The sequence below is a fragment of the Pyrgilauda ruficollis genome, unplaced genomic scaffold (assembly GCF_017590135.1).
Source record: "Pyrgilauda ruficollis isolate IOZ18807 unplaced genomic scaffold, ASM1759013v1 scaffold3, whole genome shotgun sequence".
Classification (NCBI taxonomy): domain Eukaryota; kingdom Metazoa; phylum Chordata; class Aves; order Passeriformes; family Passeridae; genus Pyrgilauda; species Pyrgilauda ruficollis.
The window spans coordinates 21,532,449-21,544,938 of NW_024524377.1; the positions used below are offsets into that span (position 1 = coordinate 21,532,449).

The following is a 12,490-nucleotide window of genomic DNA, read 5'->3' on the forward strand; positions in this document are numbered from 1 at the left end:
CCCCCCGCCAATTTTGGCTTTGTTTTCATTGTTACCTAATCCTACTTTAATTGCACAAAGTTGTCACCTTCTGCTAACTAGAAATAAACTAGGCGCATGTCCTCAGTTCTCCAGAAGTGTGTCACCTTTGTGAGAAGCAAATAGCGCGGTAGATCTGCAGTAGATCTTGATTGTTGATACTTCATAAGCCCTGTGCTGGGGTGCTCTGTGTTTGTTCCACAGGCACATGAGTATCTCTAACATGAGCTAAACTAAAGAAAAGGGCATTTTTGTCCTTACAGAGGCAGTTTGCAGTAGCTATGCAAGTACTAATGCATCTTGCCCAGCACCCCAAACGGATCAAGCACATCAGAAAGCAGTTGTGTAGTGCTGTCTGTGACCATGGATCCTGTCTCGAGGCACCCTCTGGAATCAGAGCTCAGACGATTGTAGTGAAAATGTAAGCAGCCTGGCAGGTTTCCAGCTGATGAGTTAATGCTGCTATAAACTTGAGTAGTTCCTCTCTGAGGCATGCAGAAGGGTGCAGGAGCTGGGAAGGTAGCCAGCAAAGTCAGAGAACACACGGCAAAGCTAAAGGCCAGCCTCAGGGATTCACAACGAATTGTCTTGGAGGTGAGTTCCTCCCTTGCCAGAAACCCTTCACGTAGCTTCAGTGGCAGGGCTGGAAATCAGTAAGAAAATTAAGACTCTCATTCATTGCAAAGTCAGCCTGCCTTTTGGGAGCTTGTTTAACATAGCTTGAGCAAAGATAGCTGTGCCCAGCACTCAGGCCTGGGTACTACTGACTGGCTTAGCAGTACAGGTGCTGCAGAAAGCCAAGGCTTCCCAGTCAGTGCTGGCTCAGTTTGTTGAGCTTGAAGCTGCAGTGAGGTGGTTTAGGTTTGAACTCAGGTTATCACTTCATTCTGAAGCCTAGACATGGAAGTCACCAAAATGTGATACAGTGAATCAGTAGAGTATCAACTGGTCAGATTTCATTGGACAAATGAAACATGGGTGCTCTCCTTTCTGTAAGAGATGGTTAGCGGCACAAAGCTGTTTTTGTTTGTAGTTTCAGTAAAGCATTTATGCTGTAAATGCTTTGAGCAGAGTAGATTTTAGAGGGTGTGGAAAGTGCTTCAATAGATCAGTAGCTATGCAATAGGAAAGAAATGCAATCAGGAAACCGCTGATGGTGGTTCTTGCTGTGAAGGCTGCTCTTGTGGCAGATTGGGCAGGTTCCTCTCCAAATAAACCTTTTCTGGCTAAGGACCTGTCTACTGTATCCCCACTGCCTGGGGTTTGCTAATACTTTAGCTGGTGTTTGTCCTTCTCCCTGGTATCCTCACATCAAAGACTTCATCCAGGCTGGAGAATCCGAGGGACGAGTGAGTGGTGCAGGGATGGTTCACTGACACAGAGCTCTGTGTTGTTGTTGTGCATCAGTGCCTGTCCTAACTTGTTCATAGATACCTAGGGCATATCTGTATTTACTTCATTAATATCAGTGGCAAATGCTCTAGTTGGACATTACAGATTTAGTAACATCTCCCTCTGCACCCTGAGGGCCCAAAGAAAACCAACATCCTTATGCAAATATCTGGTTTTCTGTTCAGAGCTTTGGACTTAGAAGGAAAATAATGAGTTTTGGTTTGATTTTTATAAAGCTAATGCAAAGAGAGGTCTTAAGAGACTAAAATCAACTTGCACTGAATACTTTAAATCTATACTCACATGGAAGCAAATCTAAGTGATCTAAGTTGCACAGCACATTAAGCATTACTCAAGTGATATATATCCTTATGCAAAAGGTAGAAATACTGTAGAACCTAAAATTCTACAAGCATGATTAAACATTAATCTGAGAGGGTGGTCTTCACATGATAAACTATTTGATGCACAGTCCATGGCTGAAAAAGTGTTTCTTGTCTGGAGTAGAAATTTTGTATGATACCCGTACAAGTTTTATACAGCAGTGCCTAGCTCCACCTTCCCCTTCTTCCACAGAGTCTTGGATAGCTGGAGTAGTATGAAGAATTGCAGTAGCAACCTGGCTGCTGTGTATTTTGCGTGTGATTTGGTTCTTCCTTTTTTTTTTTTTTATAAGGCAGAATTCCAGGTGGTGTACTTAGTTATACCAGAGCAAAGACACCACAACTTGTTTTTTTTTTAAAAAAGAAACAAGTTTCTGAAGTGAAAGGGACAACATCAAAACAAAGCAGTGATTTGTTTGATAATACAGAGTAGCAGACCTTAAACAGATCCATATGTGGAGAAGTCAGTTACTTTCAAGGTTCTCTGAAAACAAATGCAGTGAAAGCATTTTACTTTCAAGTGTTTTGTTTGGTTTATTTTTCATGGTAATACTGCAGACTAGCTCTATTTAAAGTCTTGGTTTTCTGTTAAACCTGCTTGGGGTTTTTTGTTTTAGGAATAGAAGAAGCAAAGTCATTTCTTGTCAATTACAAGGCAAGCTAACAGTAGCAGCTCTTGATACTAAAACAGCAATTGTAGGCTGAGCACCGTGTGGTTCTCCCAGATGTAAAGGGCATCCTGGCAAAATTCCTGTTCAGTGACCAGTGTGCCTTCCTGGAAGTTAGAGAAGGTGGGGTCGGGGATGGAGAAAATGGAGACGGATGTGAGCTGTACTACTCTGAGAAATTACTTTTCATCCTTCTGGATGCCCTTTATGCTGTTTGCACTGCGTCTGAATTTCTCTGCAGGCTGTGCTTGATATTTTTGCTGTAGATGGCTACTGCCTACTTTTCACTCACACAGGACTGTAAGAGAGATTTTGATAACTCTGGGGGTTTTTTCTGACAAATTCAAGTTGATGTGCTTAATTTTTCTTGACTCCCAGATTCTGACCTTGGAAAAATAAATATAAATAAAATCTCTTATCTGGATTGTCAGACTCAGCTGTGCTTGTACTCTCTTTTTGTTTTCAAACATGGGAGTAAGGAGACAGGAATGACTGTGAACACACCTCTCCCCACACCTGAGATAAGCTGGATATCTCCCTGCTAAAATCATCCATCCAGGCTGGGCAGCTTTCCAGTAAAGATGACATGTGCCCAGCAGTGTGATAGCAGCTGGTTTCAGGAGGTGGGAACATAAGAGTGCTGTTTGAAAAAAATGCACCAATAGAAATGTCATTTGGATTTTCTGCTGCTTGAAAGTGTGTGAAGAACAGGTAATTATGAGAGACTGTATTGTCCAAGGTCCTAGTCCAAATCCATTTATGCCCAGAAGAGTTCCACGTTTGTTAACTTTGAAAGAGCCATTGGCTTTTGAAGCCTGAATGAAAAAAAAAAGGCTACTCTAAATTGTGCAGTGAGCAGTCCATGCAGTGCACTGAATGTTATTTCTGAAAGAATTCTGTTGATCTTTTTCTAAAGTTGGTTGCTGATCACAGACCAAGGGGTCAGTTCTGGTTAGCTTTGCAGTAGATGCCATAAGCAATGAGTGCTTGACGAGTGTCTGGGAGATGCTGTGCTGCATCTGCTTGTGCTTTCCATATGCAACTCTCTGGTCTCTTCAAAGTCATCTGGCAGAGTGCAAAGCGCCGTGAGTCATCCTGGCACTGCTGGAGTGTGTAACTACAGTCTCTTAGCTAGGTGCAAGCCAGAGCCTGGCTTTTATCCAGTTTGGATGCAGGGCAGGACATAGGAACACCCCATTGCGCTGTTCTGTCTTAGGTGGGTGGATAAACTGCAGTATGAAACTGCACCAGCTGTATGTGTTCCTAAGAAGATGGAACCTCTGTTAGGAGTGAGCATGTCCCTGGGGCACCCCAGCTCTGCTCCAGAGCCAGCAGTGCAGCACAGAGCCAGCTCTTGTCCTGCTGAGGAGCAGTGCTGGGCCCAGTGTGCTGGTGGTGCAGCCGTGTTGTGCTCATAGTGTGGCTCCAGTTCCTGTGCTAACGGGCACTGCACCTCTCAGTCTGTCAGTAGTTTCTCTGAGTTTTTTTCTGGCCTCTAAAGTTTTAATGGTGGAGTCTGGATCACCACTGGAATAGAAATATGGGGGAAAAGGTTTTCCTAAGGGAAGATTGAAAGACAGAAGCTTTACTGTAAAACCTTTCTATTCTCATTTTTGGAATCTGCAGTAAGTTGTTCCTGATATTATTAATTCTTCTGGCAGGTAGATTTAATTTATGTGTTAGCCATCATGCTGCTGTATGAATTATAGATTTAATTATGGTCCAGGTGCTCAGAACTTTGTCATTCTTCTATATGTTAAATATAAAGAAAAAATAAGTCTGAGTAATTTTTTGGCTTACTGAATAAATGTAAACACTGGGAAACTGTGCCAAAGTATAAATAAATAGAGGATTTACTTCACAGAGAATGTTATTATCTACTCCAGGGTATTCTGCTTTATGGGGAGGATTAGTGCTTTGCAATATACTGGGACACACCTTTTTTACAGCTACTACTCTCTGCAGCAGAAGATTAAAAAGTCTTCCTGTAATTCCTTGTATTTCCAAATTTTCTTTTGCAATTATAGCTCATTACAAGGGGCCAAGGGTTGATTTGAGTTAACATAGCCGTAACGAGAAACACTCTCTGATTTCCTGGTAGGTGTAAATAAACTACCTACTTGTAGTATTCCTCTTCTTCTGAGTTACTCAGCCTTTTCTGCCTGACACAGTTTTGTCAGTCCTTGATTCACAGGCCTTGAAAGTTCTCACACCGCACAGCTACTTAAGTGTGTTTGTTTCTTGTCCTAAACCAGTTTTCCATCCTATTTTCTCCTAACCTATAAGAAAAATTAATTTTTTTATTGCAATTTATTTTGATGAAACTCTTTCCATACCTGTCTGTTCACAATCAGGCTGGATACAAGATCTATGAAAACCCCCTTTTTTTACTGAGATTTCATAAGATATTTGGGCAAGGGGTAAGTATATGAAGTATGTTAAATAACTGGGACTTACTTCTCTTCATTCCTCTTTTGTGTCTAAATTTTAATTACTGCCTTTCTGCTTTGTGGCCCTGAGGCAGAGGAAGCCCACCTTTCTCACCTTTTCCAGGAAACCATGTGTGTGTTTAAATGCTTTTCCGAAGGGAATGTGAATTGGCCTTGTTTTGGCAGCTACAAAACATCACTTGACAGAGCCTGTGGGATTATATGCCTGTGTGTCTGCTGCAGTACTGGGGACAAAAAGAATTTAAGCCTATATTTCTTTAATATATTTCACTATTAGAATATGCCATTTATGAATGCAATAGTATGAAATTTTCAGATGAGGGTCAACTAATTTATTCTTGCAATTGTTCCCTTATACTTCTTATAATTTGTGGGTCAGAAAAATGCGTGACATGATTTAATTTTTCTTTCGGGCACTGCAGCTACCCTCAAGAGTCTGCTTGTCCTTAGACACGAATAACATATTTGATGCATCTCCTGAGGAAGCAGCCAAAAGTGCATGTTCTGACCTCATCTTTAAGCCTTTCCATTTCCTTTACTCACACTTAATGAAGTTACTATCACAGCCATTAAAGATAATTGTGTAAAAGTAGATTATGTAATTATTGTAGTTGTACTGGTTTAGTATAAAGTCAAGTATTGATTCTGGTTCTTTATTTTGGCCCAGTATGGCAATGCCAGTTTGCTCTGATTGTTGGATTTGGAAGTCTGTGTTGGTTATTTGAGGTGGCTAGGGAGTTTTTTCTGAGGAAATCTGAATGGTTTAAAGCACTTTGATACTTTTGTTTGAGAAAAGAAATTAATTTACATTGAAGAGACCCTGTTTTAATGTCTCAAAAGTTTTTCCTCTGTTTGTTTGATGCTTAGTACAGGGGATCATTTACAAAAATTTTGCCAGTATCCCTCAGGTCAGTTGTGGTTCACTGGTATTGATGCCATGGAGAGCTGTGCAGTTGTCTTCTAGATATCACTGGTGTGAATGGATCTGCAAGTGGGTTCTTACTCTTTTTGTAAGCTCTCTTGATGCACTGCACCTTTTGACTGGGGAAGCTACACATGCAATTTCTTTATTTGAATACACCTCTAATGTGGTTAAGTTTAGACTAAGATCTGGAAGTAAACTCCTCATAGGGATTTTCCTGTAACAGCCTAAATTTAGCCTTCTTTTATATGAGCATAATTTTAGATCTTGAAGAACCTATATTTTGTGGAAGGTTAGTGACTGAATGGGCTGGGGGCTGACCGAGTATAGGCTTTCAAGACCTTTTTTTCAAGAAGGAAATGCAATTGATGTCAGCATGTTAATTCGATGGAGTACATTTATAGGAAGCTTTGTATAGCTGTTGGGTGTTAACTTAAAACCATGTCTTCATTTGCTACCTTTGTTTGTTTGCTGTGTCCTTAAGTTATTTAATAAAACATGCAGTGAAACACTAGAAAAACTCCTGGACTTTGTCTTCCAAACACCTATTGTTTCTGAAGGCCACTGTGGGCTTGACTGCTGTATTTCTGTGTCTGTGGTAAATCAGTGCATGAGACAAGGTTGGCTTGGCACTGCTGAATTGTCATCAGCCCGCTCTTGTTATTACTCATAAACTGTGCTTGGCTGTAAGCACACTATAGATGCTCCCTGTTTAGTGCTCAGGAACTCTTTCCTTGGAAATTGTGTGCCTTTTTAATGTGTCATGGCTCAATTATCACATTCATTTTGGCTGCCAAAATAGCCATATATATTGTCTAGCAAGTGACAGCCTGGGCCTTTATCTCTTTCTGGCTGTTTGCCAGCTGTTTAATTGCAGCCCTGTGTTTGCTGTGTGTCACATCTTATGGTGGTCTATTATACCCAGCTAAAACAATATTTTGAAAATGTTTCAAATATAAACTAATTCTGTGAGACTTTACATCCTGTTATTTACATGATCTGCTAGGAATGTAATGTAGGTCATTTTTCCCCCTACAAATATGAACATTTGTACCTCCGATCATCTTACGAATTTCCAGGGCAGAGAAAAGACAAGATGGGGATGCAGAAATGCTATCTCGTCCCCTTGAGAGATGTGATTAAAGCTGTATACTTGTCATGCAATTTTTCATTTGTAGTTTCCAAGACGTTTTTAAAGCCAAATATTCTCTTTGTTCTGCCTTTAGAAAAGAGCAAGCATACAGAAACTGAGCTGAGATCTCAAAAGGAATAGCAAAGCCTGTGAGCCATATTTCTGCCCAGATGGATACTTTGGGTGAAGATGATGTTGGGGTTTGCATGAATGGTGTCTCACAGAGGCGGAGAATGGTGCAGATGCTGTTTGCATGCAGCACATTTGGTTTGGCAGCCCCCTGCTTTCCATCGGGAAACACCTAAGGCAGGGCTGGCTCTGTGTCCTGCCATGCCACTCCACCCCACCTGGGGATGGAGCTACTCAGTGTGAAACCAGGATATTGGAGGGCTAAGCACTCCACAGCACTTAGGTGTGCAGGAAATCCTTGGGCTAAGTAGGAGTCCAGTTTTATCTACCTCTCTTTGTACAGATATTAGTATCTTGCTCCTTTTTTGCCTGAAGAGCTGTTATCTTGAGAGTTTCTGCTTCTGGATGGATTTCTATGTGGTGCAACATGCTTTAGCCTTAAGAGCAATGAAGGTACATTAGCTAACAATCTTGGCTATGTAGATTTTTTTGGCAGAAACTTTGCGTTTCTGCTGCTTTAAGAGGAAATCAGGATTTGTTCTATTGCTTGTTTAATGGGAAGAATAACTGTTTAACAAGAAAGACGTGATAATAGTCTTGGTAAATAGTTTTGCGGTTCAGAGGAAGACAGAACAGAAGAGTACTTAAGAAAGATCCCATTTTTGTAGAAAACACTAGATTTATAATTAAGTGGTATGTATTAACCTTAAAAAAAGGAGAAAGAACAAGTTACCGGTAGGCAGGATTAGATCTACAGGATTTTTTTTCTTCTTAATTGGAGGGGAAAGGATCCCATCTAGCTAAAGCCATATAGCGTACTGGAAGAGGCTTGATATTAAAATGGGCTGTTTTTAAAGGAAATCACATTATTAAGAGTGCTTTTAAACCTTGTGAAAAATCAAATATTGTGTGAGGATAATGTACTCAAGCATGTGCATGTATGTATTTTCTGGTTTATCTGCTAGAAAAATTGTGGTAAATAACCCCCTTTTAACAAATCTTTCTGAGAAGCTGACCTGTTACAAAGTGAGCATTCAAAGGCATTTAGGAGAGAGTTGTACATATATGGGGCAGCTGGAGTGAGAATGGTTGTGGCAGTTCTGCTGTGCTGTCACTGCATGTCTCCTCAGGAAATGCATCAATACAGTCACTAGTATAATTTTTTTTTTTTTAGCAAAATCTGCATAATTCCGGTATTTTACAATGTGACCAGTCAATCCAGTGTCAGAAAATGCCACTTTGCTTGAGTTTCTGCTTGACAAAACTCCTCATTGTTCCATTAAGCTTTTGTGTAAGTGCTGTGTTTGATATGTTTTGCATGTGAGTTCCATATGTATCCCAAATCACTTTACTTTCTGGTGAGTCTGAAGACATCATCAGCTAAGTTTTGTAGTATACAGATGAAGTGGGTGCTGAAAGGCAGCCTGCAGAAACACTTTCTCTCGTCATGCTGCCTGGTTCAATAAGGCAGGTGTCCCTGTGTGCCATTGACACAGAGGTGTAGATTTTTCCTTGATTTGTTAAGAAGTTTTGTTTCTGAAGAGAAGTGCCAGCACTCAGTGAATAGACACCCTCTCATTGAAAAACACGTGTTGGATGTGGTCATTGCAAACTAACGGTGGCTTTGGGGAAGTGAAGTTTCTCTACTATTTGAGGTCTTCAAATATCCCTGGGAGTTAGATACTAGGAAGTTAAATCCCAGCAAGGCTTGTACAAAGCCCAGCTGGTAAAGCAATGATACCAATTACTCGTCATGGCTGAACATTCACTATCTATTCGACAACAGATATGAAGGACATGATCAGGACAGGTCACAGGAATGCATAACCCATACACCACTACAGGCTGATCAAGCCTGGATGTTGAAATAATGAAATATTAATTAAATGCAGGAAACTGGTGGGAAGCAGGGTGAGAGCAAATACCCATGCTGCATTTGCTGTGGAACTGTTGAAAGGTGCAGTGTGGTGCAGCCAGAGTGCAGAACTGTCACAGACCAATGGCTCAGGCTGAGTGTGAACCAGCTGCAGTCCGGGTGCTTCAGGGTTTTGCTTAGCTTTTCATGTCCCTAAGCTTGCTGAGCTTCCTGTTCCAAGTCCTGTTTCACATGCTGCCTTCGTTCACCATTGCTGACTTTTTGCATCCTCTTCCTCTCTCATCTCCACAGCTGTGATTTCAGTAATTGGGACTAAACACTGGCCTTTCTTCAGTGGAATATTTCTTGTATAATCATAGCTACTTTCTATGGGGATTTTTTAAAAAGCAAATGGAAAAAAAAACCCAAACAAAAGAACAAAAAAATTATAATCCTTGGCAGGAATATGCAGCATGTTCAGGGTTAAAGCAGACCAAGAAAAGGAACACTTCCCTTTCTTGTCAAATTAGCTTTGGTTTCTAAGATCCATCATGCTGGAATGCAGCCCTGAAATGCCAGTTTTCTTGTAAGGAGGAAGCAGAGCCAATTGACTTAAACTTTTAGTTGCATCTGCTGGCAATTTCCACCAGAAGCTAATTACAGCTCACAGCTATCACCAGCAGATGACTGACTGGTTCCACCTGACAAAAAAAGAAAGTTTAAACCCACACAGGGGTTTCTTTTTCCTTAAAAGTGTAAGGGATAGCATTTTTCAAGCACATATTTTACACATACAAACAGAAATCTTCAAAATTTAGGTAAATTATTTTGTCATACAAATAATATCTCTAGGTCTTTCCAAATCTGGAGGTCATTTACTGGGCTTTCCACTGTATCCCGATATCATATCAACACTACATGCTGTGTGCATTTTTAAATTGTGATGTGATTAACCCAACTCACTTTCTCTGTTGTCAGTTCTGGAAATTACTTCAGGATAACTAAAGTAGCTCAGACCTTTTTGCTATGTTAATGCTGCAGGTTTGAAAATGCTTATGGGTACTGAAATATTTGCACCTCTTGATACTGTGGTTCCACAAAAACGAATTTTGCAAGAGTGAACCTTTTCAAGAGTGATTCTTTTCAACAAAGAATGGAGCATGACTTTTTTCGGCTAGCATCACTAGATGGCGTTGCCTAGTAGTCTAACAGCTGAGAGTCTGAAAATAGGTGAAATTAATGTAAATCTGTAGAGTAATTTAAACATTTAAATCTTTCACTGTGTATGTCTTCAGTATATTTTTTCCTTTTCAATCATGCTTCTAATTATTTAAGAGAGGGTGTTGTGCTGAAGTGTTACTTCTGCCTGTTGCAGCTCTTAAACAAGTAGTGAGTGTGCTGTAGTTTCTGCTGGTTCTGCTTTTCCTTGGCTCGCTTGAACACTCCTTGAAGTCGTGTGCTGAGGGACTGTGGCTCAGCCAGAACTTGTGCTGCTGTTTCATGCACGGTTCTCTCTGTACACAATTAATGTGCGTACCTCTTTAATGGTATGCTGAAATATTAGCAGAAGGACTGCTTGGAGGATGCCAGAGCAGACAGGCAACAAAAATTCTGCCAGTCTTACTTTATAGGAAGCTCCTGGTACAACATGAGTTTCTAAAATAGGATGTCCACTGTTATTACAGACAACATGAAAAAAACCCATAAGTGTTGTCTGGGGCTTTTATTCTGTTGTTTATTTTGTGGTTTAGACACTATGCCACATTTTTTCTTCCTGGGTGGTTTCCTCTGTTTAGTCAGTGGTCAGTCATGCTGTGGCAGCAGCACTAACATGACACTGCTGTGCCTGCACGTGGGGCATGACCATGCCTGCACACTGTTCTCTGGTATGCTTTTTCCCAGGCAAGGCTGGAGGAAACCTGCCTTTCATATGAGTAGTGTATTTAGCTGAAAGCAAAAAGATGTCAGGTAGGTGGGTTTATTCAGGGAGGATGGTAAGGAGAAATGATGAACCAAGCAGCTTTTGTTCAGGGCTTTCAGTTCAGCTCCATCACCTGCCTCTTTTAAACTGTAAGTGAGAATTTGGCATAACCTACTGCCTTTTTTTAGTTCACTAGCACTTTTAATTTAAAAGATCTCCTGCTTGACATTATAGTTATTCTTAAATTTTTTTCTTAACCCATTGCGGATGTCTTTATCAGTCTACTAAAATTTAAAGAATTATTGTTGACAGGAATTGCTATAGCTCACTTGTTTAGTTTCTTAGTTTAAATAATATTTCTAGACAATGTCAATCAGTTTACCTGTAATTATACGTTTAGATGTAGGGAGTGTGCACACCTCTGGTTGTTTTAACACTTGTATTTACAAAACAGTATTTTTAAAGCCTCATAAGTCCCTTATGAGCTTATTTTTCATCGCTTTATAGCAGGTAATTGATAATAAAGGTACAGAATTTGGTACAAGAGAGCACTGGTGGGAAAGGTATATATTTGAACAACCCAGCCAGTAACTGAAGCACATGCTTGTCTCCCATTGAAGGCACTGAGTTTTGAGCACCTGCAGAAACACTTTCCTGATCTGGGTCTGAGGGAGGGGAGTCAGTTAAGCAGGGCCAAACACAGAAAGAGGAGGGGAAACCAGCTTGGTGACTGCAAGTGGGAAATAGCTATTGTGTTCATTATTTTACAGGGAAAAGCTCTACCTGTAGCTGTGCAATGCACTGCTAAAATTTGTACCAGACCTCAAAACCTCATCTTCAAATACGTCTGAGCCCCCAGTGCCTCCACAGGGGGTGTAGCCCAGTGCCAGGTCAGTGCGTTTGGAAAGCCTAGACTTTGGTGCCTGAGCAGCGTAACGAAAGAGAAAGCAGGGGAGCTAGAGCCTGCCTGATGTCCCCTCGCTTTGCCAGCTTTCTTTTTGCAGTTTCAGAAATACACCATTCAGAGGGATAATATTTCTGCCACACCTCCATCCCACTGTGCTGTCTGCAAGCAGGGAGAGGCAGAAATGTGGAGCCAGTAGTTTTGAGGAACTGCTCAGAACATTGCTGTTTGGAAGGACTCTTGTTTCATGAGCATAAAACCAAAGTACACATTCAGTGCCAGTCTTTTCATCTAAATTTTACATGAGGGCTGAATGCTCATTTAATCCTGTTTATTTGGGGGCATTCAGCACATAATACTAAATGTGCTTGATTTTTTTTTTTATTTGCAGGTCACCTTTTAATGGAGCTGTAAAAGTAAGTGTAAACTGCACCTTCTTTTGTCATCAGTAAGTGCTGAAGGGTGTAATGCTCAGGGCAGGAGTGGCTCTGAGCTCACATGTGGGAGAAGGATGGGCAAACCCTAGCACTACCCAGTAAGTAAGAGGGTTGAAAGGCATAATGGGCTCTTGTTCATTTGCACTGTCTGTTTGTACAGGCCTCCTCAACACTACAAATACTTCCTTTGGTTTCTTACTTGGGATGCTTCTCAGAGGCCCCGTTGTGCTAATCCTAACAAAGACATGTCCAGAAGGACAGTTTTTGCACTGAAGAGTT

General features: G+C 40.9%; 1 protein-coding gene across 2 annotated transcripts in view; it reads left to right on the forward strand.

Annotated features, from left to right (window-relative positions):
- Positions 1-12,490, forward strand: part of UBE2E3 (ubiquitin conjugating enzyme E2 E3) — a 55,215-nt gene that overhangs the window by 12,781 nt on the left and 29,944 nt on the right. Inside the window, exon 1 of one of the 2 annotated variants that reach the window (XM_041473236.1) lies at positions 12,209-12,309. The exons of the other annotated variant lie outside the window; for it this stretch is intronic. Coding sequence (XP_041329170.1) covers positions 12,242-12,309 — 68 coding nt within the window. The 5' untranslated portion in view covers positions 12,209-12,241. Of the gene's footprint in view, positions 1-12,208; positions 12,310-12,490 lie in introns of those variants that run through there. 2 annotated transcript variants of the gene reach the window in all.